At 42.1% G+C, this 27,209-nt stretch overlaps 1 protein-coding gene across 1 annotated transcript in view; it reads right to left on the minus strand.

Moving 5' to 3' along the window:
* plxna2 (plexin A2) overlaps nt 1–27,209 on the minus strand; it is a 212,695-nt gene that overhangs the window by 27,016 nt on the left and 158,470 nt on the right. Inside the window, exons 19-23 of the mRNA XM_028582483.1 lie at nt 19,783–20,022; nt 16,806–16,949; nt 15,819–16,053; nt 12,549–12,691; nt 10,022–10,290 (exon numbers count right to left, since the gene is read on the minus strand). Coding sequence (XP_028438284.1) covers nt 10,022–10,290; nt 12,549–12,691; nt 15,819–16,053; nt 16,806–16,949; nt 19,783–20,022 — 1,031 coding nt within the window. The remainder of the gene's footprint in view (nt 1–10,021; nt 10,291–12,548; nt 12,692–15,818; nt 16,054–16,805; nt 16,950–19,782; nt 20,023–27,209) is intronic.

Raw genomic sequence — 27,209 nt, forward strand, 5'->3', positions numbered from 1 at the left:
ATCATGGAACATAAGAAAAACAGAGGTTGGATTAAAAAAAAAAAAAAAAAGAGACAGAATACCAAACAGCCAGGTGGGCATGGTTAATGAGCATGAAGCACAGATGAAAGAGTTTGTCTGTGCACCGAATGCGGACAAGCACCTGAGGTGAAGAGCAACAACAACAAGCTTCCACCTCATCTTAAAAAAATAAATTAAAAAAACGCTTCTGCCCTGCGCTTTTGCCTTCGTTTGACTACTGCGCAAGCCCACATGCAGGCAGAAATAAAAATGCTGCCTAAAAAAACCCACCAATAACCAAACTACTTTGGATTGGCTAGTGCTCTATGTCCCTCTCAGCCATTATAGTTTTTCAAAATGCCGGAACGACATGGAAGCCTCCTTGGACTCGCCCGTCCAATGTAAATACAGATTAGAAATTCTTCGCTTACGAGGATAAGTCAGATCATTGGCAGAGGTCATTTTACACCAATGAGGACACATTTATGAATGTGAAGACATTGATTTGAGCTAATAGAATACTTAAAACACTACAAAGTGTACCTTTAAGAAAAAAATGTCAATAATCTCTGATATATCGGATGTGAATTGGGACTTGTTTCCATTTTCTTCACTTCTCTGTGACAGTGAAGTGAATATCTTTGAGTTGTGGACAAAACAAGACATTTGAAGACGTCCTCTTGGGACTTCGGTAAACACTGATCGACATTTTTCACCTTTTTATTAATTTTTTTTTACATTTTATAGACCAAACAACTTTCTACGTACTGATTAATCGTGGAAATAATCGACAGATGAATCGACAATGGAAGTCATCGTTAGTTGCGGCCCTACCAGCCAGCTTTTGGTGCTCTTACATAGCGGCTTCACACACTAATCACATGTTAAGATGCCACGATAAAGTGTCCCATATGTGACTGCACTGCTGTTTGCAAGTGTTGTAGCATGTGATTGATCACCCATCAGATTGTACAGGCAACGAAAAAAAACGGACCCTCTTAATGTAGCAGGAAATGACTGTGATTACTCTGCTGTATACGACAGAGGGACCTTACAGCGAAATGTGCTGAACTGGGGATTAGCAGGAATCGAAGCAGCCAGGTATTTAAGGCAAGCTAGAAGGCTTTCGTCTCCTGAGAGCTAAATAGTGTTAGGGATGATTATACCTATTCAGGCTCTGAATGGACCTAAAGGGAAATTATGACTATTATGGAGGTAATTGCGTAAAGTCGTGTTTGAGGGCTATAAGCAACGGTCTGGGAAAGCACAAGTCCCGGGAGGATTGTCTGAGCCAGGGGAGGTTACAACATTTTAGACACTGAGACAAGAAAAAGTGATTCTTTCAGTCTCAAAAAATTCAGATAGAGTGATACTTGTTCTCTCTCTCGCTCTTTCACCTGCAAATAATAAAAAACCTCTCCTACAGTAGCAGGACAGTGGGAGCAGAGGTTGTGTTTTGTTTAGAACGACGTGCGGCCGAGCTGTGATGTTGTCTCCCGCGCCGAGGCAATTCCTCTGAGAGCGAGACTGCTGGCCAGTCTATTGGCAGCTCGTTGAGAGGATGGAGAGCTGGGTGACAGCCTATTTGAAGTGTGATGTGCCAGCAGGGATGGGAGCGGTGGGGTGGGGGGGTAGATGTAGATTAGTTCAGCCAGTTTCAGCGACGGGATGACAGAGTAAACATTGCTGAAGAGCTGAAGAAGCGCACGCTCTTGTTGTGCATGTGTGACTGGCTGCATCCTCTTTGGTGGCACACACACAAGGTCTATGCTTCTTTGTCATTCTGACATGCACACACACAGGTGAGGGTGTACGTGCACAAAGAAAGGAATACACATGCAGTATTCACAAGCTAAACCTCGCAATGCTGCGCAACAACAAAAAACTTCATTCGAAAATATAATGAGGCACTGCGAGTGCCCGAGGCTGTATTTCCACGCTGAATAAACCTAAATATATTGTGGTTTTTTTTTGTGTGGACAATACCCCAAATCCCTCTCTAATTGCCCTCCTTCTTCTACGAGAATTCACCTCTTATCCCCCCCACCCCATGCGTACTGTACCATGCATCCCCCGCTTGTATGAGACTTCAGTGTGTTAGAAGTTAATGGAACCTATTAAGCATTTTAATAAGCTCAGCAAGTCCCGAAGAAGGAAGTCAAATAAAGCCTTTTTTTGTGGGGGCTGTGCTGACTCCCCCTTAATATCTCTCCTTTTGAATGTCGGGGGGAGGGGGGTACTTTGTTCTCCTCCTCCTCCTTTTCTTCTTGTCCTCCTCCTCATCTGCCTCCACTTCCGTCTTTCTATTAATTGAGTTTCATTAATGAACATCAGGATTTCATTATCCCACATAGTGTTTAAGAGGGGCCTTGCATCCCCCCTATCTCTGGTCTCCTAATGGCAGCTAGGGTGGAGGGGGGCTATATTAGCAGGCTGTGGAATGTCTTTCAATGAAACTAATGCCAAACACAATACACGCTCTCTTAATAACTCTGTACTCCATTGCTCTGCATGGGCGGAAATCTCATTACAAAAATGCTGAGGAGAAAAATAATACAAGATTGAAAAGTCTCAAGGTGATAGAGGCAATGTTCTGTGATTCCATTAAAAGAACATTATGAAGAAAAGAAGGAGAATGAAACTGGGTAAAGAGAGCAGCTGTGGCAACGCTTAAGAAGAAGACGGAGAGAATAGAGAATGGAGTTTAATGCGAAAAAAAGAAGTAAAATGTTCTGGTGGGGGTCCTCAAGCATTAGAAGAGTTTCAGCAATAATGGACAGGCAGAGAGAGAGACTGTGAAATGACAACACAACAGACATGAGGAAGGTTGGGTCGGAGGTATGGGCACCGAGAGAAAAAGAGTGCGTGAACATATTTCACTAATGTAGCAAAATACAATCCAAACGCCATGAGGTGCAGCGTCAGTTCCACTTAGCGCACTGGAGAGTGAGGAAATCAAACACATTGCCAAAGCTTAGATATTGCTTTCAAAAAGCTTTTAGGAGACCGCGAGTGTCTGCGAGCTAAAAATCTTTCCCTATCGAGACAAAGAAAGCGGAAGGCACCTCAAATCTTTAAATACCAAAGAGACCAGAGTTTCTTTTAAAAGACACGCCTCGGAAGAGCAGAGTGCACCCTTCAAACGTGGTTCCAGGAACGGAACTGACTGGGGATATTATATCTCTGCTACATAAAGGCACATGCCAGGTACATGCAATAATGTGTTTTCACTGGACAGGTAAGATGGATGGTGAAATGGGATCAAGCACTTAAAACAGGCATAATAGAAAAAAAAGAGTCTGTGCCACAGACAACTACAGAATAACATAAATACTGCCCTCTGGCATTCAAACACGTCAAGCCACCAGCTAATGACATTCACCAATGGCTGCTGTATTTGTTGTGGTCTCAGTAACTATTATGTGGTTAAAGGATAACTTAGGTTTTACTCAACCTGGACCCTATTTTCCTATGTTTTTGTGTCTAAGTGACTGATGGGAACAACAATCTCTGAAATTGGTCCAAATCGCATCGGCGAAACAAGCTACAATGCAATTGCGCACCTTCAATTTACGTCCCCAAAAGATTATTGTTCAAAGTGTCTGACAACATTATGGAAAGGATCTCTACAGGAGGTCCACCTTTTTTGTGTTGAGTAACAGTGAAAACACACCGTGCGCGTAAGCTATTTTCATTTCGGTGCCCATGTTTATCCAATCTGTCCGTTCACACCGGTGCGCGGAGCGCTGCAGCGATCGTTTCGGGGTCTCCTCCATTTCTTGCACGAGACGTGAGCGAATGTGTCAAGCCAGACAGGTAATCACATACAGGAAGACCACAGTGCAGCCGGACATCTTTTTAAAATAAAACGCCTAGGTTCATGGTGATTTTGGCTGTCTTGACTTCTCACAGCGAGACACGTGATCAGGCACACAGAGAGAGAGAGAGACTTAAGGATGGACAGAGAGAGTCTCACACACACACACACACACACACACACAAACTATACACCATATATAGGCTACAACTACCACAGTTTTCCCCACTCATCCTGTCTCTTTTTATCAGAGAGCGAGAGAGCCGAGACGAGAAGGATCGCTTTGTGACCGACGCAGAGAGATACGTATCTACGCTTCGCAGGATATACGTGTTTTCACGGTTTGATTAAACTTTTTCTTTAACATGAAACATCCCCTAAGTCGCGGTCGCCAAACCCGACTGTTTGAAAAAAACTGTAATTTCCTCATCGTAAAATACACTTTTATATTCAAAACCAACAGAAACAAATCAAAATCAAAAGCTGTCTTGGTTTGTTTTTCCACTGTTCCAAAAATCACCACTCTGGTTTGAAATAACATATGCATTTACATACACACAACATATGCTGGGTGTTCACACGCTAAAAGTATTGCTTATTTAGATTTCTGAAGCGGTTTCTGGTTAAACAAAAAGGATTTTACTCTTTAACAAAAAGCTCTATCTCTGTAAGGATCCTTTACATCCTGCTTAATCACATGCATTTCATTGCATTTTTGTTCTATGATATACTACTTCAGCACATTCAACTTCTTTCAGGAAAGGAACAGAAACTAAAATGAGTGGAAATTCATGGAGCATTCCAGTGAAATACATATTTATCATCCTACTGTATCAGGTTCTACGAAGTCAAATCTACTGTCTGCAAATGAACTGGATGTATCGGATGGTGGCAGACACTTAACATAGGTGAAGAAGAGGGATGTTATTTTAACAGTCATTTTATTCAATCTACCTTAAGCCCTGCACTAGGTGAGAGAGCCACATTGCTTTTTTATCTAGTCTGAAATTATTATAGCCATATCTATAGTAAGGACTCTATATTAAGCTAAGATTGTGGCGACTGCAGAGTGATATAAATTAATCAAATATTATCACTTCCAATAAAGTATAGATAGTACATCAGCAATTAAACACTCAAATATGAAGAAAATACTATCAGGAGATAATCTGCCCGTGTGAGAGACAGAGTACGTGTGAGAGGAATACAGAAAATGGGCATGTTGGAGGCATACAGAGAGACGGTGAGAGGCAGGCAGCTAATAATAATCAGAGAACAACTTTACATGTAGCGTCTTCAATGTGCTGCCCACGTAACTTAAGAAAATACTCTGGGAAGCATTCACATCCTCCATTTAATTTGCTGAATTAATACATTCATTAGTTGCTTAAACTGTAATTCCGTCGTTGAATCCTACTCCTCCTCCGCGTTCTCAACCTATCCCCTCATTTTTCCTCTTGCCGTCCCTCTTGTCCTCCGCTTTTCCCTCTGTGCCGTGGCTAGTGATGGCACAGCACTCCATCTTCTGACTGGAGCTCACCGCAGAGAACGGGGGCTAAATTATTAAGGCCGCCTTGCTTTTTCTGGAGCAAACCACATTGTACCACACTGCTGCTGTGCCATAGCTTCCCTCGGCATCATGTGCACATACTGTGCCTACACTCTATACTAAATGTATAGAGTGTAACGGTGTTGCACCGGACTAAAACAATGCATGCACAAAAAATGTGTTGGCCCACCTATCTACAGCTAGGGGAGACCGTGATAAGCCCTATTTCAACAAACGGTGGCGTATCCCTTTAAAGATGTGCGCCTTAGGTGAGAACGAATGGGTTTGGGGCCACAGGCAAGACAATACTGAGAGAAACACTAATGCTTTGTTGGTTTTGGTCTTTTTATGGCTTTTGTTGACAATACCAGACATATAAAATATCGCCAGCCTTTTCCTTAAAGGCAGGGTTGGTAATGTAGAAAAGCTAGCAAGATTTGAAAGTAGCATCTCCTCGGGGCTCCGCCCACACACAGACATGCACGAGCACCGTTGCGTCGCTGGTTCAGAGCAGAGCGGAGAAAGGACCGACGTTTGACTTCAGGTTTCATTCACAGGTAAGCAAACAGCTAATATTATCATACCGAATGTTTAGAACATACAGGACTACTGTTAACATGCGCTACGATGTGCACTGAGCTCGCAGAGTACGCGCAGCATGGCGAGGAAGCATTTCATTGGTTCTTTCCAAGCCGACCGCGAGGGAGTGATTGGTGGGCGTTTTTTAACAGGATCACAGCAGCTACAGATGATGGATCATTTTTGCTCCTTTTTTCAGAGCCCATAACTTATGATATAAAAAAAGCATATATTGGAAATAGTTACCAACCCTACCTTTAAATAAACAACTATTTGGATCCATTGTACACATTAAACTTTGATTACTATTGCAGGTCACTGAGGGATCATGAGGATAACATGCTAAAACATCATGACAGAGAGAACTATTTTCGTACTATCGTCTGTAATGCTTGGGAGATTATGTTTGTTTTTTTTCTTTAAAAGGTCTGGCATGCTAGTTTGTGGACATATTCCCCTCTGGGGAAAAGCATTCAATGACAGCTGAGCGGCGAGAGAAGCAAAGCTCTTCGCTACGACTCAAACATGTCATGGGACGCACTTTCAACCAACTGTAATATAAATGAGAACAGGAAGTGGGTTGGTTGACCTGGATGTTCCTCCTGCATGGTGGCTCTCTCCTGTAGCCATGTAAACCTGACCCACATTCCGGGCGATTATCCTGTTAATGACCTGTTGTCGATTCAGACTAGAGTGACCCCCCCTACTTCTACTAAACTCCTGAAAAGCGCACTGGATTCCAATTTAGCCAACGCAACTTTATTTATTGCAGCAGTATATTAGGATTGGAAGACACACGACATGCAAACAGACACATGTAGACACCATTAATAAAAAGCACAAGGATCTGTTTACATGCTGCTGATTCACTAATGCCAGAACGGGGGGAGGGGGGGGGGGTCTTTGCCAACAGAACAGCAAGAATTTCACTATCCCATTACACGCGGTAATAGGCAGAGGACAGCCGATAGAAAAGACAACCGAACAGGAAAATGGCAACAAAGCACAGCCCAGCAGCCTCACTCTACGCCCTGCGCAAACACAATTACTGCTTTGAGGCATGTGTGTGTATGTGTGTGCGTGTGCGCGCGTGCGTGTGTGTGCGTTTGTTTGTGCGGTGTGTGTGTGAGTCAGCCCGCTGGCTTGACTCTCGGCATTTTCTCTAAATAGGCGATGAGGAAGACAACAACAGCAAAAAGCCATGTCAAATCGATAATCCCTTAAATTCTTCAGAATAATGTGGAGGGAAATGTAAAAACTAAAGGACATTTAGCCCTCCGGGCTGCAACGGCTGGGATTACGTACGTGCCACTGTGTCGCTAATAAGAGAGGATAATGAAAACTTAGAGGTGACGTGGGGCCCTGCTGTCATGTGAAATATCAGCTAAATCTAGTTTTAGTCCACGTCTCTCTCTTTCAACCTCTTTCTCCGTTTGCTTCTCTGCTCTTTTCTGCCGGCCAGTTATTTACTCGGACTATTAATGTGGCTCTTTTAAATAGGCACTGGGGGAATATTAACATGAGAATGAAGGTGTTGTTCGAAGGAAAAGCAGCTGCCTGCTCTTACTGTCTCCGCTTATTAGTCGTGTAAACATAATCAAAATCATGTACGGAGCAGTCAGGCTTTCAGAGAGACTGTTCACAGAGCCGTGCTTTGTACATTCTGTGTCTTTTGAGCGGAGTATTCAGTCAGTCCTTTTAACACGTCTCTCTGCCCCAGAGCCACCAAGGCAGCTGAGGACACTTGGGCAAGGACTTGGGCAGGTGTTTAAAGTTTGAGCACATCATCCCAAACCGCCCCGGAAAAACAATGTACGTTGGAAACACAGAGAGGAAAAAAAAACCCATGTTACGTTGTAATCGCTCCTGAATGTTTTATAGGGACCCCCGAGCCTGGAGGATAAGCGAGACTGACATTGGCATTGAGAGAGAGCAGGGGAGAGACTGAGTGCTTGAGATAGTCGGGAATTATGCAGCGCATTCAGATGTTTCTTATGATGTGAAGAGTGCTTGGCGTTTATCTCAGCATACTGGAGATGTACTGTAGCACTCATTACAAGCCCAATTCTATGAGGCGTTTATACAAGAACACTAGTAAGAGGGGGGGAGGGAATCAGAATGCATCCACCCACAAGAAAAAAGAGGGGAAGAACATACAGCTCTAAATCAATCCCCATGCATCTGTCTATATGTGTCAACATCCTCCCTCTTACAGCCTTGCACTTCTTTACATGTTTTTAAATGAGGGATACTTGACTATCCTCTGAGCACAGGATCACATATTTACGGATAGACAGTCTGTTCTCAATCTTTCCGACTGAAATGAATTAAATCAAACAACTAGTTTTGTAGAGCACGCAGTGCTACTGAGGATTAAAGGATTTCTCTGAATATGATCATGTATAATTTGTTTGTTTGCATTACTTTATGCTAATTCATCTTTCTCTCTACTTTTTAATCATTTCAAAGGCAAAACAGGAACGTCGAAACTAATTAGTTACCAACACGTTTTTCTTCGTTGACTTTGCTGTATTGTGCATTGCATCCTGTTGTGTCCATTTATATACAGTATGTATGCACTGATGCTGCATGAATCTTTTGAGGCCCCGATGAATTTTTGTACGGGTATAATAGTGCGGAGTTCTGTAAGTCATATTTATGGTGTTGACTTTTTCTATTTTCTATACATTTTATTGTTATTCAACACATACAGTAATGAAGTACGAAAGTAATTGCCCTTTGCATTTCTTGTGAGGTGTCTTGTTGTGTTTATTAGTTTTGGGGACATCTATGAATGCCATTATATAGAAATCTACACTCATCTATTATAGATTTCCCAGGGATGATGTATTATTGTTACTATATAGAGCGTTGTATTCAAGCTTAAGCTCTATCTATAGTAATGGAAATGTGAATGAATGTTGTGTAATGTTGCTTTATTTCATGTGGAAGTTGGTGATTGACGCAGTCAGACAGTCACCTCCTACAAAAGATGGCTTCTCAGTACGTTACATCATTTGCCTGATGATGGTCTAGCACCGAAACATTGCCAGCTATTACATTTATGTGTGCAAGTTAGCGCAGGAGTTTCTTTCTTTTTTAGTTTTTTAGGGGATAATTACATTAGTAAATTAGTCCCGCATTGCCAGACCTTCCTCCACAGCGCTGTGGAGGAAGGTCTGGCGAGTCCACACAGCATTCCGGGATGGGAGAAAAACATGCTCTGGTTTATTGCCATTTCTTTAAACCAATCACAATAGTCTTGGGCAGTGCTAAGCTCAAGACGGAGCAACAGCGCCGCTGCAAAATAGTCTCGGAAAGGAAATTGTGTTGGTGGAACGTGCTCGTGTAACAGAAAACTCAGATAGTCTAGCTAGTTGTCTGGATTTACCCTGCAGAGATCTGAGGAGCAGTTAACCATACACTCTAAGAAATAAGTCCGTAAAATAACAGAAAAAGTTGTGGCAGCTCATTACCCGGACTTTGAACTGTAATTAAAAGTTGAAATGATGTGTGTAGCTACAGTTAAAATACAGAACATTTTCTCTGGCCCGTATATAAAATCCTTTCACACAAAGCGTTATTATACTTCTGAAAACGCTGAAAAAAACTTCCAAAATGCAAGAAAAAGCGACAAACGTCGAAAAAAGCAACAAAAACGTCGTAAAAAAAACCCGCCCGAAATGTCGAAATAAGCGACAGCGTAAAGTTCTTTAATCTCCCAAAACTTCCGTGGCCGAAAAAAGTTGTCGGAGCACAAATTATGCAATGTTGAAATGTAAAAAACAGAAATTAAAACTGCGAATCACATTCCACAGGCAATTTCTGTTCAAATATACAGTCCAACAACTGTTAATACACAGGTATTTCTTAAGAGTGTAGTCCTCATAAATCGACCAGAGTTTAGAACGCCAACACAAAGAAAGCGGTAGGTGACATCCGGCTGACTATCCGGTGGCACCTGAACAATCTGGGGAAATGAAACGTCGTCGACATATTTGCATAAATACATTTTTGTTTAATGTAGCCGCCGATAGCTGATCCAAGCCCTCATGTGTGAGCGTGTGCTGTGTTACCTGCGCAGCAGCAGTTTGGGGTGGTTCTTGCTCTCCAGGTTGCGGTCGATGAGGTCCGACAGCAGGTGTTTGAGGACGTCGGTGGCGTACTCCAGCCGCCCCTGCAGCGCCGTCATGATAAGTGAGGCCACGTTGCCACGGTCCCTCATGGAGAACGAGCGCTGCATTTCCAGTGTTCGGATGAAGGTGAGCAGGAACACCTTGTTGTTGATGAGCTGGCCAAACAGCTTCAGGGCCTTCTCCACATTCTGCTGGCCGTTCCCTGACACCTGGACAGGAGAGGGCGAGGGAGAACAATGCGTTACTTAGTAGTGCTAATACGTTTCCACCACTAATTTCAATATCAAATGCACGGTAAAAATGTCCATAGTAATGAGCTGAATGCGTTTTGAAAAAAGGATTGTTGCTCTTTAACTTTCATCTTGACTTTGTCCCGCACAAAATAGAGATTTCTTTTTCAAAGGCACCACAACCCCTCACTCATGTTTCACTCCAGGCAGACACAAGTTCCCACTCACGGCGAGTAAATGAGAAGATCTTAATCAATTATTGACCCGGGTCTGTTTGGAAAAAAAAGCAGTGTACACTGAGTTAGCTGCCATTTCACTTTCAAGTCAAAATGTCAAATAACTTGCCAGAGTAAGACAATCCCAAGGTGACCAAACTCGCTCTACTTGAGTGCACGTCGCTGTTTTTCAAAAAGTTTGGACATCTTATTTGAGTCTTTTTGCTCACAAAATGCCTAGCTTATGCAGACGTGACAATTTGACCTCCACCATACAGGGCTAGTCTGATCAGATACACCCTCCCCCCGCCACCTAACCAGGCATTTCCCAGCACCACACTGGCCCCATGAAGAGGAGTGAAAAGTGTTAACCAGCCAGTTTTCCCCCAGTGGAGGAACCCACAGTCCTGCTTGAGGATTGGGAATTACTCAGTTCATTACCCCTCATACTGCAGCCACTGGTGGATGAAATAGCCATGTGTTGGGACCCTGATTTCCATGAGGGAGCTTGCATGTGAGGTATATATATATATATATATATATATATATATATGCCCAGCATTGTTGGCTATAGTATATGTGTGTACGTGTGTGTGTGTGTGTGTGAGACCAGAGGGTAGAAAGGATGAGTGGCATCCTTTTCCCCTCAAGCACTTTGCCGCTTATGGAGGTTACACCCTGCAGCGAGAGAGGTAAAGGCAGACACTCTCTCCCTATCTCTCTTTTTACCTCACTTTGACTTTCTCTTGCCTATTCTTTATGCATTTGCCAGTGGTGGGATGTAACAAAGTGCATTTACTCAAGTATTGTACTTAAGTATAAATTTGAGGTACTTGTACTTTACTTGAGTGTTTTCTTTTCATGCCACTTTCTATTTCTACTCCGCTACATTTCAGAAGGAAATATTGTACTTTTTATTGCATTACATTTATATTTAGTTACTAGTGGGTGCCTGGGTGGAAAAGCAGTAGAGGCCGCAGGTTCAATTCCGACTTGTGGCACTTTCCTGCATTTCATTCCCACTCTCTCTCCCCTTTCGTGTCCAAGCTGTCACAATGAAGGCCTAAATGCCAAAAAAAGAACCTTAAAAAAAAAAAGAGATACTATTTCCTTGAGCTTTAGTTACGAGTTACTTCACAAATTAGGACTTTTGCAAAGAAAACACGTAGTTTATAAAATACGATGTTTTATTATAAATTAAACTACCCTACATTATAACGGCCTACAAGTCCAGCTGAAATGATTAGACCAGGGGTCTTCCAACATTTTTTAAGCCAAGGACCCCGTAACTGAAAGAGAGATGGAGCAGGGAACCCCTACTACATATATTGTATAAAATGAAGTTGCATATTAAACTGGGCCTACAATAACATTTAGGGCGGCCTAAAGCCTTTATACATTACTTTTTATGATGCATACAATACTAAGCTATTACAATCGCCTAGTAATTGTTGGCATGATTTTATAAATCATGTTTAAATTTAAACATACATGTGGTACGGTGAATCCTTAGGATGAACTGTATCTGTGGATGGCCTCAGAGACTACCTTATCTATAGGTCAGTAAGCCTATTATAAGTGGGGATTTATATTTGCTAATGATATGACTTTTTAATTTTTGAAAAAACGTAACAGTAATTTGGAGACCCCCCTGCTGTGACGCTGAGGAGCCCCTAGGGGCCCTGGACCCCCTGTTGAAGATCCCTGGATTAGACCATTAAACACAGAACTGTTGGATCATTTCCAGTTTCTAAAATGTGAGGATTTTTTTGCATTGAGAACTTTTACTTTTAATAATTTAAGTCCATTTTCCTGATGATTCTTAGATACCTTTAGTAACATTTTCAATACAGGACTTTTACTTGTAGCTGTACTTGAGTATTTTTAACAGTGTGGTATCGGTACTTTTACTTAAGTAAAGGATCTGAATACTTCTTCCACCACTGGAATTTGCTGCCTAGATGTCTCAGTCATCTTTCTTTCAATCCCTCTCTTTCTTGCTCTCTGTCTTTCTCTGGTTACCTCCAGTTCTCTGAGGACAGGATGATCCTCTATGCCTGGGAAGAGGACCCTCATAGCGTATGTCCTGTAGTCCAGATGGGGGATACCAGCTCTGTCCAGGTCACTGGTCAGCTCATTGATGTCTGTTTGCAGCTCGGCGAAGGCTGGGAGAGAAGGGAGACAAGAGAGAGAGAGAGAGAGAGAGACCGGTTGGAGGGAATCCTTGAGACATGCAGCATGAGAATTAAACCGTTCTTTAATCCCCAGGGACCAAAATACGTGAATCCTTCTTATCTTCCTGGTGTTTACTTTCGTTATCATGAAGCTGACAGTTAAAGCCCAAGATAGTCTTCATGTCAGGGAAACTCAATATTTCACAACTCTCCCTTAAAAAACACAGACCTCACTCTCTCTCTCTCTCACACACACCTTTCGCACTCAATTTTATCTACCAGCCGGTAAATTGGCTGTAGCTAAGGCCCCATAAGAGTGTGTGTGTGTGTCATCTCAGTGTGAGGCTGCAGGTGAGCACTAGTTAATTGGCTCCATCCTGACTGACTCCTGTTTGGGCCCACGGCTCTGTTGCTCAGCTTCGCCCGCCTTTGGGGAGGCTCCCCGTCTGCAGCCTATCACAGGAGCAGCAGCAGTCCCCTAACATCCTCCTCAAAACTCCGCCATCTCCAACCAGTCTTAGCCCTCACCTCCTGGCCCCCTTTGACTCCTGGGTTTTCACACCAACACATGGGCTCACAGGTACACATGGAGTGTATATACTCATAAGGAGCAACCCAGGTACCCATCTAAATCCACCCCCCAGGGCAGAGCACTCCTGGCCACTGCTAATGGTTAAAACATTAATCTTCCCCTTTCCCAAGGCTGCCTGTCTGGGACTGTTTCCCCCCGCCCGTTTGCCTGCCCTGTCTATCTGCCTGCCTGCCTGCCTGCCTGCCTGCCTGTCTGTCTGACAACAGCATCTCTCCGTTATTAGACCATTCTGAAAGTTTGCTGCAATAGGATGCTTTTTTTCCCCCCCACTGTGTGATAACACTGGGAAAGCCGATCAGGGGTGGCTGGAGGGGATACATAATAAGGTCCTGAAAAAGCAAAAGCAAAAAAAGCAAAAGTGCCATCTCAGTGATTGGATATAATGACCTCACCGATGATGACATCAGCAGCCAATCGGCAGTGTTTATCTGAAAGTATCCATGTAAAACTGACTTTCGCGATTTCGTTTTATCAGTGTTGCTTTTATCTTAGTTAATGGGTGTTTTTCCTCAACCCCTCTTGTTTTGTTCATTTGCTTTTTAGGGAGCCTCTTGTAACATCTGGCCAGGGGCCGCAGATGAAACTAGCCTTTTGGCTAAATCTGGCATATTCACAGAAATTATTAATGTAACGCTAGTTATTGTTAGCGTCAACTATTAACTCGTTGTTATGACATACAAGTACTTTCGGGACGTGGGTAGAGTAAGAGCACGGAGACAGCTTCTACTGTGTAACTTGGTCCACTTTTAATGACACTCTCCAAGCGTTGGACAACCGAAGACTCATCACAAAACGTGCTTCATCATCTCATCATCATATCCCTCCGCCAACCTAACTGTTACTGAATTACAGGCAGGGTACAAGATGTTAGATAGCTCCCTTGTTAACTCAAGGAACAGAATACACTATGAAGCTAGAATTAACGGTAATATGTGACTTATTTCAGTAACCCTACAAAGGTCACCTGTTAACTAAATATTCACAAAATGAATCTCATCTTACATTCTTCCCTTTCTTCAGATGAAATGTCCCCATTTCAATAAATCTCATCTTACATGAATATACACCGTCCCTGTCAAATAAAATAAAAATAAAGATGTGGTCCTCCTATTGGCTAGCAGGTCAAAGGTCAGATGGACTACTGTGCCCTCTCTCAACCTCGAGCCACAAGGGAGAGGTGTGTTTCAGAGCAGCTCTTTGTTCAATACTGTTGCAATGTCACAGTCGCTTAACAGCGTACATGGGACCAAAACACAGGCATGCATGCAAACACACACACACACACACACACACACACACACACACACACACACACACACACACACACACACACACACGTATAAAGACATGCACTAGATGCATTAGATAAATGTGGAATCACCCCTCCGGTGAAGACGTGAGTAAGATGTAATAAGCGTAATGTGCCTCTCGCTGGGAGGAGGTTGGGGTTACTCTAATGAGAAACTCTGTATTCATGTGTCAGTTTGTGTGCGAGTCTGTATCCAGCATGCAAACCAGAAAGCTAGAACTGCAAGGACTCACTACATGTCGAGACGGGACGCATATAGGCCTAACTGACTTATCATATGTGTTGTGATATACAACCAGGATGACTTACTGACCCAAATTTGGTGAAAGTTTAATGCATTATTTACGGTAACATCACAGACAACCAGTTAATTACTTTTTGTACTATATGCAGACATTATGCCTTATGCATTATGTTATGTGATTACAGTCTGCACGAGTGAAATGCATTCACCAGCCCCATTCAACTACATACAACACTGGCTTCGAATGGAGCAAAGTTAGTCTGAATCACTGAAAGTATATTTTCAGGATGAATGACATGTCACTAATCTTCCTCTCTCTCTCTGCGTGTTGACGTTCTCAAACTGTCCGCTTCGGGAAACAACAACAAACTTCGAGCTAGCAGGCTACATGCTAAAAGATTAGAAGAACATTTGGATAATGCAATAGCCTAAGGCAGGCTGGTTCTTTCAGGCAATGATTATAAAGATTTACAAAGAATATGTTTACAGCATTAACTATCCAACTAGGTTGTTTTGGGACCGATTGGTGGGATTGCAGTGGACGAAGTACACACGGTGATACACTGGTAAGAGCCATTTAATTTTAACCATGTCTCCAGCTAATTTAAATAGCTCACGTTCCTGTATTGTGTCAACAGTTAACTTCATTTAATATTGTATGTGGCGTTTTCTTTTGTGGGGTGCAAATGTTCCACCAAAACAAGTTCCTTCCAGAGACTATTTAGCAGAGCCACCGTAGCTGCGTCCGGAGCTTAGCGCCGCCCAAGACGATTGTGATTGGTTCAAAGAAATGTAAACAACCCAGAGGGTGTTTTTCTCCTCTCCCAGAATGTATGTGTGGTGTAGCCAGACCTAACTCCGCAGTACTGTGGAGATAGGTCTGGCAATGCAAGACTAGAGCAAAGTAGACCCATATCACCAGTCACCCTAAAGTCTAAAAGTAGGCTGCCGACTATACTCTTCCAATACTAACCTTCTTTGCACTCTAGGGCAACTCGTGACTCCAGGTTGTCCATTTGCATTTGCAAGCGCTTCAGAGTGAGGTCATTTTCGCGTGACTTGCGCTTGTATGCGATGAGGACGAGGATGACGATGATGAGGAGGAGGCCTCCGCCGGCGGCGATGCTGACAATGGCCGGAAGGGTCAGCAGGCTGTCAGACATGATGTGGACCGCACCAGGAGAGACGTGGAGACCACCTACCTGAACCTGCGGAGAAACACAAACACACATCATCGCAATTAATATCTAATCAGAGTAGTTTAGAAGACCCTTAACCCTCCTTTTGTCCTCGGGTCAAATTTGACCCATTTTCAAAAAGTTTCTATATAAGAAATTTGGGTTTCTATCAACCAAATTGTCAAAAAAATAAAGTGGATGGTTCCATACATCACTCTCCACAAGTGAAATAATGATCAGTTCACTCCTTTCATTGAATTTGGGGGTTTTATTAAATTTTATAGCATTTACATTTTTTTTGATGAAAGAACGTTGAAAAAAAACAACAAAAACGTAAAAAAAAAACAACAGAAAAATATCGACAAAAAAAGGTTTTCATTTCAAATATTGATCATGTTTCAATAAAATCTGCTCTTGAAATATTTATATGACATGATAACTGATTCTGAGCAATGCATGAGCCGAATCCTGCCAAAATATAGTTAGTGTTTAGTGCAAACACATGCGGCCACCTCCACGCTGATGCTGAGAGGGAAATAGTCTGGGGCTTGCACTCAATAAGCGAACAGGCAACTAAAAATAATTGCAGTGGATTCTAGCAGAACCTTTTGACAGCTAAAGCACATTCATGCTGGTCTCCCTTTGACCTCTTTCCTTCAGCTGAATGAGCAACGATGAGATCACGAATAATGGAGTTTAGAGGCCAGCTATTATGAAGAAGAAATTACAATTTAGAAAAAGTTAGGAAGATAGACACTAACAAACACATCTTCCATACTGACCATCACTTTGTATTGTCCGGTGAGGTTGGGCGGCTCACACAGCAGCTGGTTCTCAGACACGGTGACGGAGCAGGGAGTCTCACCAATCAGCACAGTGTAGTTAAGCTTCACCCCTCCTGATGCTGGGGGAACCAGGTTCCTGCCCTGTGGGCATGCAGAGATGGACACAGGGGTGCGAAATTAGGGGGAAAACTCAGACACACAAACACATGGCTCCTTGAAGATGAAGGCAATTTTAAAAACCCACAAAGCCAATATGTCCCCTAAACACACTGCAAATTACATCCCTGGGTTTGGGGCACAGCTGCGGCCAAATGTGACTCCATACTGAGATCAAACAAGGTGATGTATTTCACAGGGGCGGTAAATGGGGACAGCTGGCAATCAGGACGAAAAAATGAAATATATTCCTCAACGAATTCTACGTCTGTCAGTTGCAAGACTTCTTACAACCAATATAATGAGATAAATAATCTAATAGAATATATGTATTTAGCTGATGTTGATATCCAGAGAAAGACTGTCATGAGTCTGCTGTGTGAAAAGTGAAGCCAATACGGAGGTCCACTGGCACCAAAAAGAAGTGTAATTCTATAGAAGACTATGGGGAAGTGACCCTTGTTATGCCTTGGTTTATCCCCTCAATGAACTTTTTAATAATGACTTTATGGCCTCAATCTCTAGTTTCAAATCAAATTATGGTCCCGTTTATTTTAAAATAAACAAAGCAGGGCATACTTTAGGGGCGTGGCTACACGCCAACCTGTCAATCAGGACAGCAGTTTAGCAATGCTAACCATGGCGCTGTGTACATTAAAATAGACCTGAACTTGTTTTTTGGTGTTGTCGATGTTTTCATCTTAAACGTTGACCCTTTTTACAGTGTGTTTTCACTTCGTCAAAGTTTATTGGAACACTTTTGGTCGCCTAGAAATGTTTTTTCTGTCAACCCAGCTAGCGCTAGCGCAGTGTTTCTCAACGGGGGTGGTACCGCCCCCCAGGGGGCGTTCAGAAGATGATGGGGGGTGTTGGAAGCAATATTTTGGAAAGGGGGGCGTTGAGGTGCCCATGGGGGGCGTTTGTTTGAAAGCTAGTTTAAACCAAAGATTCACAATAACAATACATGTTTACACTTAAACTACTAAAAAATCAGTGGTCTGTAACATTAAAAGCTGCCAGTTTACAGCACTGCGACTGGATGAGACCGGTATCATAACTCTTCTTCTCTTCTGTGCTTCTGTCAGCTTAGTTTGGTGCAGCTCCGTGCTGCCTTCACGGAAACGGGACGTCAGAGTATCATCTTAAATGAGCTCTGTAGCCTACTAGGTCCCTACATAAAGCTACGTTCAGATAAAAAAAAACGCAATCACCGCGACGTCCTGTTGTATTCTTTAATCCCCAATCTAGCACAAGTACACTTTATATTTCACAGTAACAGTTTTTTGTCAGATCGTTTATAGAACACAATGTTTCCTACTGCACCTGAAGGCAGCTGTATTTCACGGAGAAATAGAGAAAGAAAAGAGAGGTGCGAGAGATATCAACAGTGCTTTGTTGTTTGGTCAAACAGTCAGCTGTTCCCCAAACTCCCGGCCAGTTTAGGGCTTGTGTTTGGTGTTTTAAAACTTTCTTATGGAAGCGATAGAGGCAGTGATGTCTCTGTTTACGGGATTCTCACACCTCCACAAAACACAGCGCAATGTGTGATTGTGTTTCTCCAAACGTTTTTTTTCTGCTATTTACTTGCAAGACAGCCGATAGTAAATCTAACCTAGACTCTTCTAAGCATCAAAAAAGCGCTCTCACTAACTTTTTAAAGGTTGTAAACTTATTTCCAATCGACAGTAGGTGTCGTTCTTCAAGTCGTTTGTCATCACCAAAATACGTGTGTGTGTGTGTGTGTGTGTGTGTGTGTGTGTGTGTGTGTAATCCTGCTTTTACCCCTTGATAAGTGCCAGCTTGTTTTCCGTTGAATTCGATTATAGATTTGAATTAAAAATAGATTTGAATGTTAAATTGCTAGCTGTTTCTGATTGGCTACTGTTAGTGTTTGTAATAATAATATATTTTATTTAAAGCGCTTTTCATGACACCCAAGGTCACTTCACAAACAAAAAAGGACATTCAAATTCTAGTCATCTTCTAAAAGGTGCTGAGGTTCCCACCAGGGACATGCAGCAGGTCTTTTGATAATACATAATTATAGTTTGAATGTTACATATCTAGTCGTTCTGATTGGCTGCTGTTATTTAATTTGAATGTCAAATAGTTGCATTTTTTTTTAAAAACCTGTAAATATATAATTTCTATTCACATGGCTTTTTTGATACCTGGGAAACTAATACATGTGTTGTTTGTCATTCAATGATTTGATTTTTTGATTATTTTTGATAACAATAGTAACAACAATAATAGGCCTATATTAGGGCATAATCATTCATATTCGGGGCAATTAGCCTACATAATATTTGTTGGGGGGCGTTAGGGACCTGAATAATGGATAGGGGGGCGCTGGCACAAAAAAGGTTGAGAACCACTGCGCTAGCGTTAGCTGGTTAGTGGTAACTTAAGAAAAGTCTGCCGATTTTCAAACACTTCTGTGTACTGCTGTACATGCTGACGAACGGCACCGGTACCCAGAGGTCCGCCCTTTTGTCCAAATATGGTCACTTCTGGCTTCAAAATACCAAGATGGTGACAGCTGAAATGCAAACTCCTGGCTTCACTGACGCTAAGTCCATTTAACATTTTTAAACCAGGAAATGTTCAGTAAATTTATATTTCATATTTGTTTTTATAGATTATTTTTCGGCCTTTATTTGTACAGTATATGACAGCTAAAGACATGAAAGGGGAGAGAGAGGGGGAACGACATGCAGCAAAGGGCCGCAGGTCGGAGTTGAACCCGCCGCCACTGAGCTACCCAGGCGCCCATGTTCTGTAGATTTAAATGCATAGTAATCTGTACTTCCTGTACCTTGAGAATGATGGGCGAGCCAGGTTTTTGCTCCAGCACGCCGGTGGCGCTGAGGGGCTCAAAGTAAGGGTTTGGGTAGTAGAGGAGGTTGGTGTTGTTGTAGACCAGCAGCGCCTGGACGTTGTTAAAGATGAACCCAAACTCGTCTGCGTGCTTTACTGTGTCCAAACCTGGGTTGTACTCCGCCATCAGGGAGGGGGCGAAGCAACTCATACAGGTGGTGTTGATTCCTTTACACACCTAGGGAGAAAAGACGGGAGAAAAATCCACTTTTTAAGATGCTATTGGGGAAATGTTGCACTCAAACAGTCTATGCATCGTGCTGCGATAGTCTGAGCCCCCTGAAATGAAACAAGAAATGCGATTCAGTCATCCAGGATCAACTTAAGACAGGTCAGCAAAGCCAAGGTCTTCTGGTTTCATTTTCCTCTGTCTCCAAAGTAAAACACCAAGTTTCAAGCTGATCCGTCGTAAAGCCTTTTGTTTGTTTTAAACTAAAGCGTGATCTTAACTGAAACACATTGGTATCAACACACACACACACACACACTGCAGGGAGCTCCCCAACCTAATAATTGGCATATAAAAACCCTCGTTCTTTTTAGAGAAAAGGATTTATTGTCTGTCATTAAATGCACCTTCATTGTAGAGGAAGCCTCCGTAAAATCGGAAATAAATTGCCGCTACTGCTTCACTGAAAAACACTGGAGGACAACAAGCACAAAGGATCCTCAGGTAGAATTTGAGCTATGGCTCTTTTATTACTTCTCTCCAGTTTTCCCGGATGAGAGACCTGTCTTCCATCCATCCTCCCCGGCTCAGCTCTAGAGGGGAAGGTGGGGGAGGGGGGGGGGAGAGAAAGGATTGATTGCTGTACAGCACTCTGCTCAGAAAGGTTTTTATCTCCTTTCGCTCGCTCCCAGCTCACTCTCTCTGGGGAAGAAACTTAATTAGAGGTAAATATCATCAAAGCTGGTGAATGCTAGCGACTACCACGCCTCCTACCTGTTCTCTGCTGCTCGGCAGCAAGCCAGGGAGATCAATGCAAACTCATTGTGTGTAGCCAGCATGGTGCGAGGTGAGTGGAAGTGTAGAGGTGGAAAGAGGGACTGGTCTCCTCACTCACTTTGTGACTTTGCACTTGGATCTAGACTTTAGCGTGTTTGTGTGTTTTCACCGTGCGGAGCGTTTAATCTAAAGATGAAAATAAATTCTGACTCAAGAACTTTGAAAATATGCAGTATATTTCTTGTGTACAGTGGTGGAAAAATCCATTTACTCAAGTACTGTATGTAAGTATAACTTTGAGATACTTTGAGTACCATTTTTCTGCTACTTTATACTTCACTACAATTCAGAAGGAAATATTGTACTTTTTACTCCACTTCATTTAGTTTACAGCTTTAGTTACTTTGCATATTCAGATAACTAAAACTAAATATAATCAACTAATAAACGACGTTGTATTATTATGGATAAAGATATTTCTTGATCCTTTGGTGAAATTCACAAGCTACCAATCAGTAAATTAAGGAAAAATAGTCCCACCTTTACCAGCCACAACATGAAAGTGATGGACACATTAATGCACCAATAATTAAAATACAATAATAAAACATACATTGTTTTTAAATGGGCCAGTCTGCATAATGAGTACTTTTACTTTTTGTATATCTTGGTGCTACTTTTACTTAAGTCAAAGATCTGCACACTTTATTCACCAGTGCCTGTGTATGACTTTAGGCTGCAACTAACGATTATTTTAATCATTGATTTGTCTGTTGATTATTACCATCATTATTATTTTCTCAATAGGTCCACTAATTGTTTGGATTTTTAAATGCAGGAAACACTGAACATGTCTGTTAAAATGTCCTGAAGCCAAATGTGAAATCTTCCAATGTCTTGTCCAAAACCCAAGACATTCAGTTTGCATCCATATCAAAACAGAGAAAATCACAAATCCTCAATTTTTGAGAAAATGAAACAAGAGAATGTTTGGCATTTCTGCTTGAATAATGACCTAAATCAATTAATAATTAATAAATAATCATTTGATTTGATCAAAACACCTGCCGGTTAATATTCTGTCGATTGACTAAATGATTAAGCTCTATAGGCTATGCAAAATGCTGGCTTATGGGTAAAAGAAACACGTTTCCAACATTACAGCTGTCACAGCAACATATACAGCAACACATCTCAGTCTGTAGCTGCACTGCAAGGCCCGGATGCTCCGCTGTAGCTTTCCCTGGTCTTGTGACATTTTTCTTTAGAATTCCCCGCTTTACGCTACAGTAGCAGTGCGTGACAAGAGTGAAAAGATAAGCCATTTTAAAAATAGATAGCACAACCAGATAGGACTCCTGACATACTTTCACAAAGTTTAGGCTTTAGAGATGCACTTTCACTGTAAGACAGAAGTAACTAATTAAAGAATTTGAACAGCTAAAAATCTAATATATAAGAGCAATACATATTCATAGCTAACTTGTAAAACAATGTGTGATGACATTGGTGTTTACAGCAGGGGTCTTCAACATTTTTTAGGCCAAGGACCCTTAACCTGAAAGAGAGATGAGCAGGGACCCCCTACTACATACAGTATGTTGTATAAAATTGAGTTGCATGATAAACTGGGTCTACAATAACGTGTAGAGTGGCCTAAAGCCTATACCTTTTTATGGTTCCCCAACGATATACTAAGCTATTAAAATAATAATTATTTACATATTCATATATCATCATGTTTTAATGTCAAACATACATGCGGAAGGCACAGTGAATCCTTAAGCTTAACCCTTGTGTTTTCCTCGGGTCAAATTTGACCCATTTCTAAAGTTTTTTATATCAGAAATATGGGTTTCTTTCAACCAAATTGCCCAAAAATAATTGTTTAAATGGTTTCAAGACAGTATTGTGACTAAACTTTGACATATACCAGTCTGTGATCCACTCAACATCTTCTGATCTTAACTGTTAGTCAAAATAATTCATAATTTCTGCTATTTTTAAACTCAAAAGTTAGATATGTCATATAAATTAAGTTTATTGACCATGAGTAAAAAAAAAAAGTGTTTCAAAAGCATCGAAAAAAGCGCCAAAAATGTTGGTAAAATGGGCCCAAAAAAGTTCATTTTCAATTTGTTTTTTTACGAATAGGCCGATTTATCTTTGCTGATAATATGTTGGTTTCATCTTAATGTATACTGTAGCTTTCAAAAAAGTATTAAACAATAATTTGGGGGGCCCCCTGCAGGGGCTCTGAGGAACCCCTGTTGAAGATCACTGGTTTACGGTTTAACACTGCCTCAATGGCATTTAGGAATAGTTTATGTGAATTTCTTTACCCACTAGTACAGTATCTTCAGTATCAGTATACAGGAATTAAAAGGTTAAATGGATTAAAGGGTTCATGTTAAAGGTCCCATGGCATGAAAATTTCACTTTATGAGCTTTTTTAACAAGAATAAACGTTCCCCCAGCCTGCCTATGGTCCCCCAGTGGCTAGAAATGGTGATAGGTGTAAACCGAGCCCTGGGTATCCTGCTCTGCTTTTGAGAAAATGAAAGCTCAGATGGGCCAATCTGGAATCTTCTCCTTATGAGGTCATAAGGAGCAAGGTTACCTCCCCTTTCTCTGCTTTGCCCGTCCAGAGAATTTGGCCCACCCTTGAGAGAGAGACATCATGGCTTTCAAACAAGCAAAGTGGCAGTTGGTCAAGGCCACAACCCCACTCTCCACCTTGCCCCCCCTCTCTCCTCCTCAATAGCTACAGACACAGAAATGGCACATCCTAAGGAGAGCTCATTGTGGGACTGGCTCTAGTGGCTGTAGTTCTGCACCAAGGCTGAATTTCGGGAAAGAGACTTCAGATACAGTATTAGGGGACCACTAAGGCCTATATAAAAGAGACTTCAGATACAGTATTAGGGGACCACTAAGGTCTATATAAAAGAGACTTCAGATACAGTATTAGGGGACCACTAAGGTCTATCTAAAAGAGACTTCAGATACAGTATTAGGGGACCACTAAGGCCTATATAAAAGAGACTTCAGATACAGTATTAGGGGACCACTAAGGTCTATATAAAAGAGACTTCAGATACAGTATTAGGGGACCACTAAGGTCTATATAAAAGAGACTTCAGATACAGTATTAGGGGACCACTAAGGTCTATATAAAAGAGACTTCAGATACAGTATTAGGGGACCACTAAGGTCTATATAAAAGAGACTTCAGATACAGTATTAGGGGACCACTAAGGTCTATATAAAAGAGACTTCAGATACAGTATTAGGGGACCACTAAGGTCTATATAAAAGCATCCAAAGAGCATCATGTCATGGGACCTTAAAGTTTGACATGGGCTGCTTTCTTACTGTTGGCATGGTGACATGTTACGTAGACAGGCCCAGATGCTCCGACAGCATCCTCGTGACTGTCACGATGGAACAGCGAGGCATTTGCAAGTCAACTACAGCTCTGACTACAGTACCATCTGCTCTGCCGGAGATGGATACTGGGAGTTTTTTTTTCTTCTTCCTACACTGTCCTCACTTTCTCTCTCTCTCTTTACTTAAGTAAATCCTTCCCTTCGCCGAATCCTGTCAGGATCGAAAACTGCCATGTAGGATGTCTTTCAGGCAGTGAGTGTGACGTGTGTCAATACAAAGCGATGAGCGGGTAAAATAGTGATGGGTAAATGGGTCATTGTGGGATTTGATAAAGAAAATGGGGTGTTTGAGGTTCCTCTGCAGTTGGGGCGCTAAATGGCTATATTTCAGAACATCACAACACCTTTGCATGACTTCTGGCCTTCAATAAGTGGATTTTAGGTATTTTGTATTAATGTATATAGCGCATTCTGCATACTCTACAAAAGGATTTATAGAGCTTACTGCATTACTGAATCACAAGACTAGTTTTCACCCCTTCACTTACTTCTCAGCAGGATGCTGCAATGTATGACATTACACTGCTTTGATTCCACAACAACAACATGCTGTTTTGCTCTCTTTCTCAATAAAAACAAAATCCTGTATATAACCCAATTCAGAGTATACAATAAAACATCCATTCCTTTAGGCCATGTGAAGAAGGAAGCTACACATTGTTCAGCATTGATAAAGTGAACTGAGGTCAACAGATAGAGAAAATAATTGGAATCTTGGCCTCATCTGTCTTCTTCTCTCTAGTGTTGGATGGAGCCCGGGTGTTTTAAGGCAGTAAAAACTCCAACCCCTCTGGCTGAATACATTACCATGATCTACTGTGCTGCTACAGCCCACTCAACCATCCAAAGGTCTCTGGCCAGGGTAGGATTGAGAGAGAGAGAGAGAGAGAGAGAGAGAGAGAGAGAGAGAGAGAGAGAGAGAGAGAGAGAGGGGAATAAAGGATAAGATGATCTGGCTGTGGAGATGCAGAGCCAAATGTCATCTGGAAGCTAGCTAGTCACTTGCTATTTCGTTGTTCCTGTACTTATTACTCCTACACTTTCCATTTCCCTTCCTTCCTGCTGTTCCAAATAACTAACCGCTTATACTGGCATTTAAAGGCAGGGTTGGTAACTATTTCCAATATACACTTTTTAGCTATATTGTTTGAAATCGTCTTTACACTAATACTAATAACTAACTAAATAAACTAAATAACTTATGGACTCTGAAAAAAGGAGTGAAAAAAATCCGTCATCTGCAGCTGCTGTGATCCTGTAAAAACTCCCACCAATCACGGCCTCGCGGTCCGCTTGGAAAGAACCAATGAAATGCCTCCTCGCCCCCGCTGCGCGTACTCTACCCCTCCCGTGTACGAGCCTGAGCTCAACGCACGTCGTAGCGCATTGCTAACAGTAGTCATGTTTGTTGGACAGAACCCCGAGGAGATGCTACTTTCAAATCTTGCTAGCTTTTCAACATTACCAACCCTGCCTTTAATTCTTACTTGGGCTTAGATCCGTCCATAAATGTTGTGTGGTATTCAAGTTAAGCCAAAGCCAGTGGTTTCATTTCATCATGTGTGCCACGCTGGAAGTAAAAGGATGTCTGGATGTCTTGTGATGAGGGTGTGACTCATTTCAAACATCCTCTGTGAGCACTACTTGATGCATTAACAAGTGGCTCTTCTTCTCTTAAAGTCAACATCGAAGCCACACAACACAGATGTCAAAGAGGGAACTGTGGTGGTAGCCCTTTACACTGTGGCTGTCAAGATGCCATGACGATCCAATGAGCCACTCACGACGCTGATACTGTTGAGATGTCATTGTAAAACAAATGCATGCAGCGTAAAATACAAAATCACTGTGAACATGTAAATTGTAAGTTCTGAGTGTCCATTACCATTGCCTATAGTAATAGTTGGCGACTTAAGTGGTTCAGGGTATTAGACAATCAGCCTGATTGGCCGAGACGTGATAGGAGCCTCACACACCCGTGCTGAACACTTTCTATGATCAGCAGCAGCTGCAAATGCACCTCAAGTGTTACAAATATGGTAGATGTAATCTTTCTGGGACAGGAAAATGTTCTGGAGCGGGGAAAATAACCCTTTTAGCTTTGATGAAGATTATGATAAATGTTTCAATTGTGAATCCTGTGGCAGACACAGAGCATTTCACAAAGAAAATTGTCTTCTTTTTTTTTTCCCCCTTCCCTCTCCTGGTTTCTTTGTGAATCTTTGCAGGTGACACGATGGAGGGAGAGTAGAGAGGCAATTTACAGGCAGACAGGTGATCATTTGAAGGCTGGCTGACAGACAGCAGCTCTTATTGCTATGGGCTGCTCCGCTGTTTGCCTTCCTCCAGTGACAAAAGGGGAAAACGGTACACGGGGGTGGGGGGTTCGGGATGAAGGCTGGGTAATTGTAACCTCAGCATTTAATAGAAATTCATTCTCTGTGGCTGTAGGGCCAATCAACACAGTGACACAGGCTTCCTTTGCAAGGCGCTAGGTGGGGAGCTGGAAGAGACGAGGCAGGTTGGAGATGAACATCTCTTTTTTTCAAAGCCTTCGTGAACTGACAAATCAGACAGCGCGGCACCCACACACATGAGTCAAATCCCATTTCGCCAGGTCTCCAGAAGTCTCTCGCTCACCCAGTCACTTTACTCTTCTCTAAACATAAAACGGCACGGATCCATCTTCTACTTGTAATTACTATAGATGGGCCCATACCATTATTTGCTTCTGGATAACGATTCCAATACTTGAACTTGCGTATCGGCCAATACAGAGTATAGATCCGATACCAGTGTGTCATATATTATGTTTTAAAAGCTCTAAACTACAATCCTTGTATGGATGTGATAGGATTGTTGTCGGCCTGGCACAGAACTTTTTTTTTTGACAGTGAGACATAACGGAAAAAGAACATAAAAACAAACACTTTAAAGTAGATTTTCTTTAGGGCTACATTACGTGGTATC

This window comes from Perca flavescens, chromosome 7 (genome assembly GCF_004354835.1).
Source record: "Perca flavescens isolate YP-PL-M2 chromosome 7, PFLA_1.0, whole genome shotgun sequence".
NCBI classification, from domain to species: Eukaryota; Metazoa; Chordata; class Actinopteri; order Perciformes; family Percidae; genus Perca; species Perca flavescens.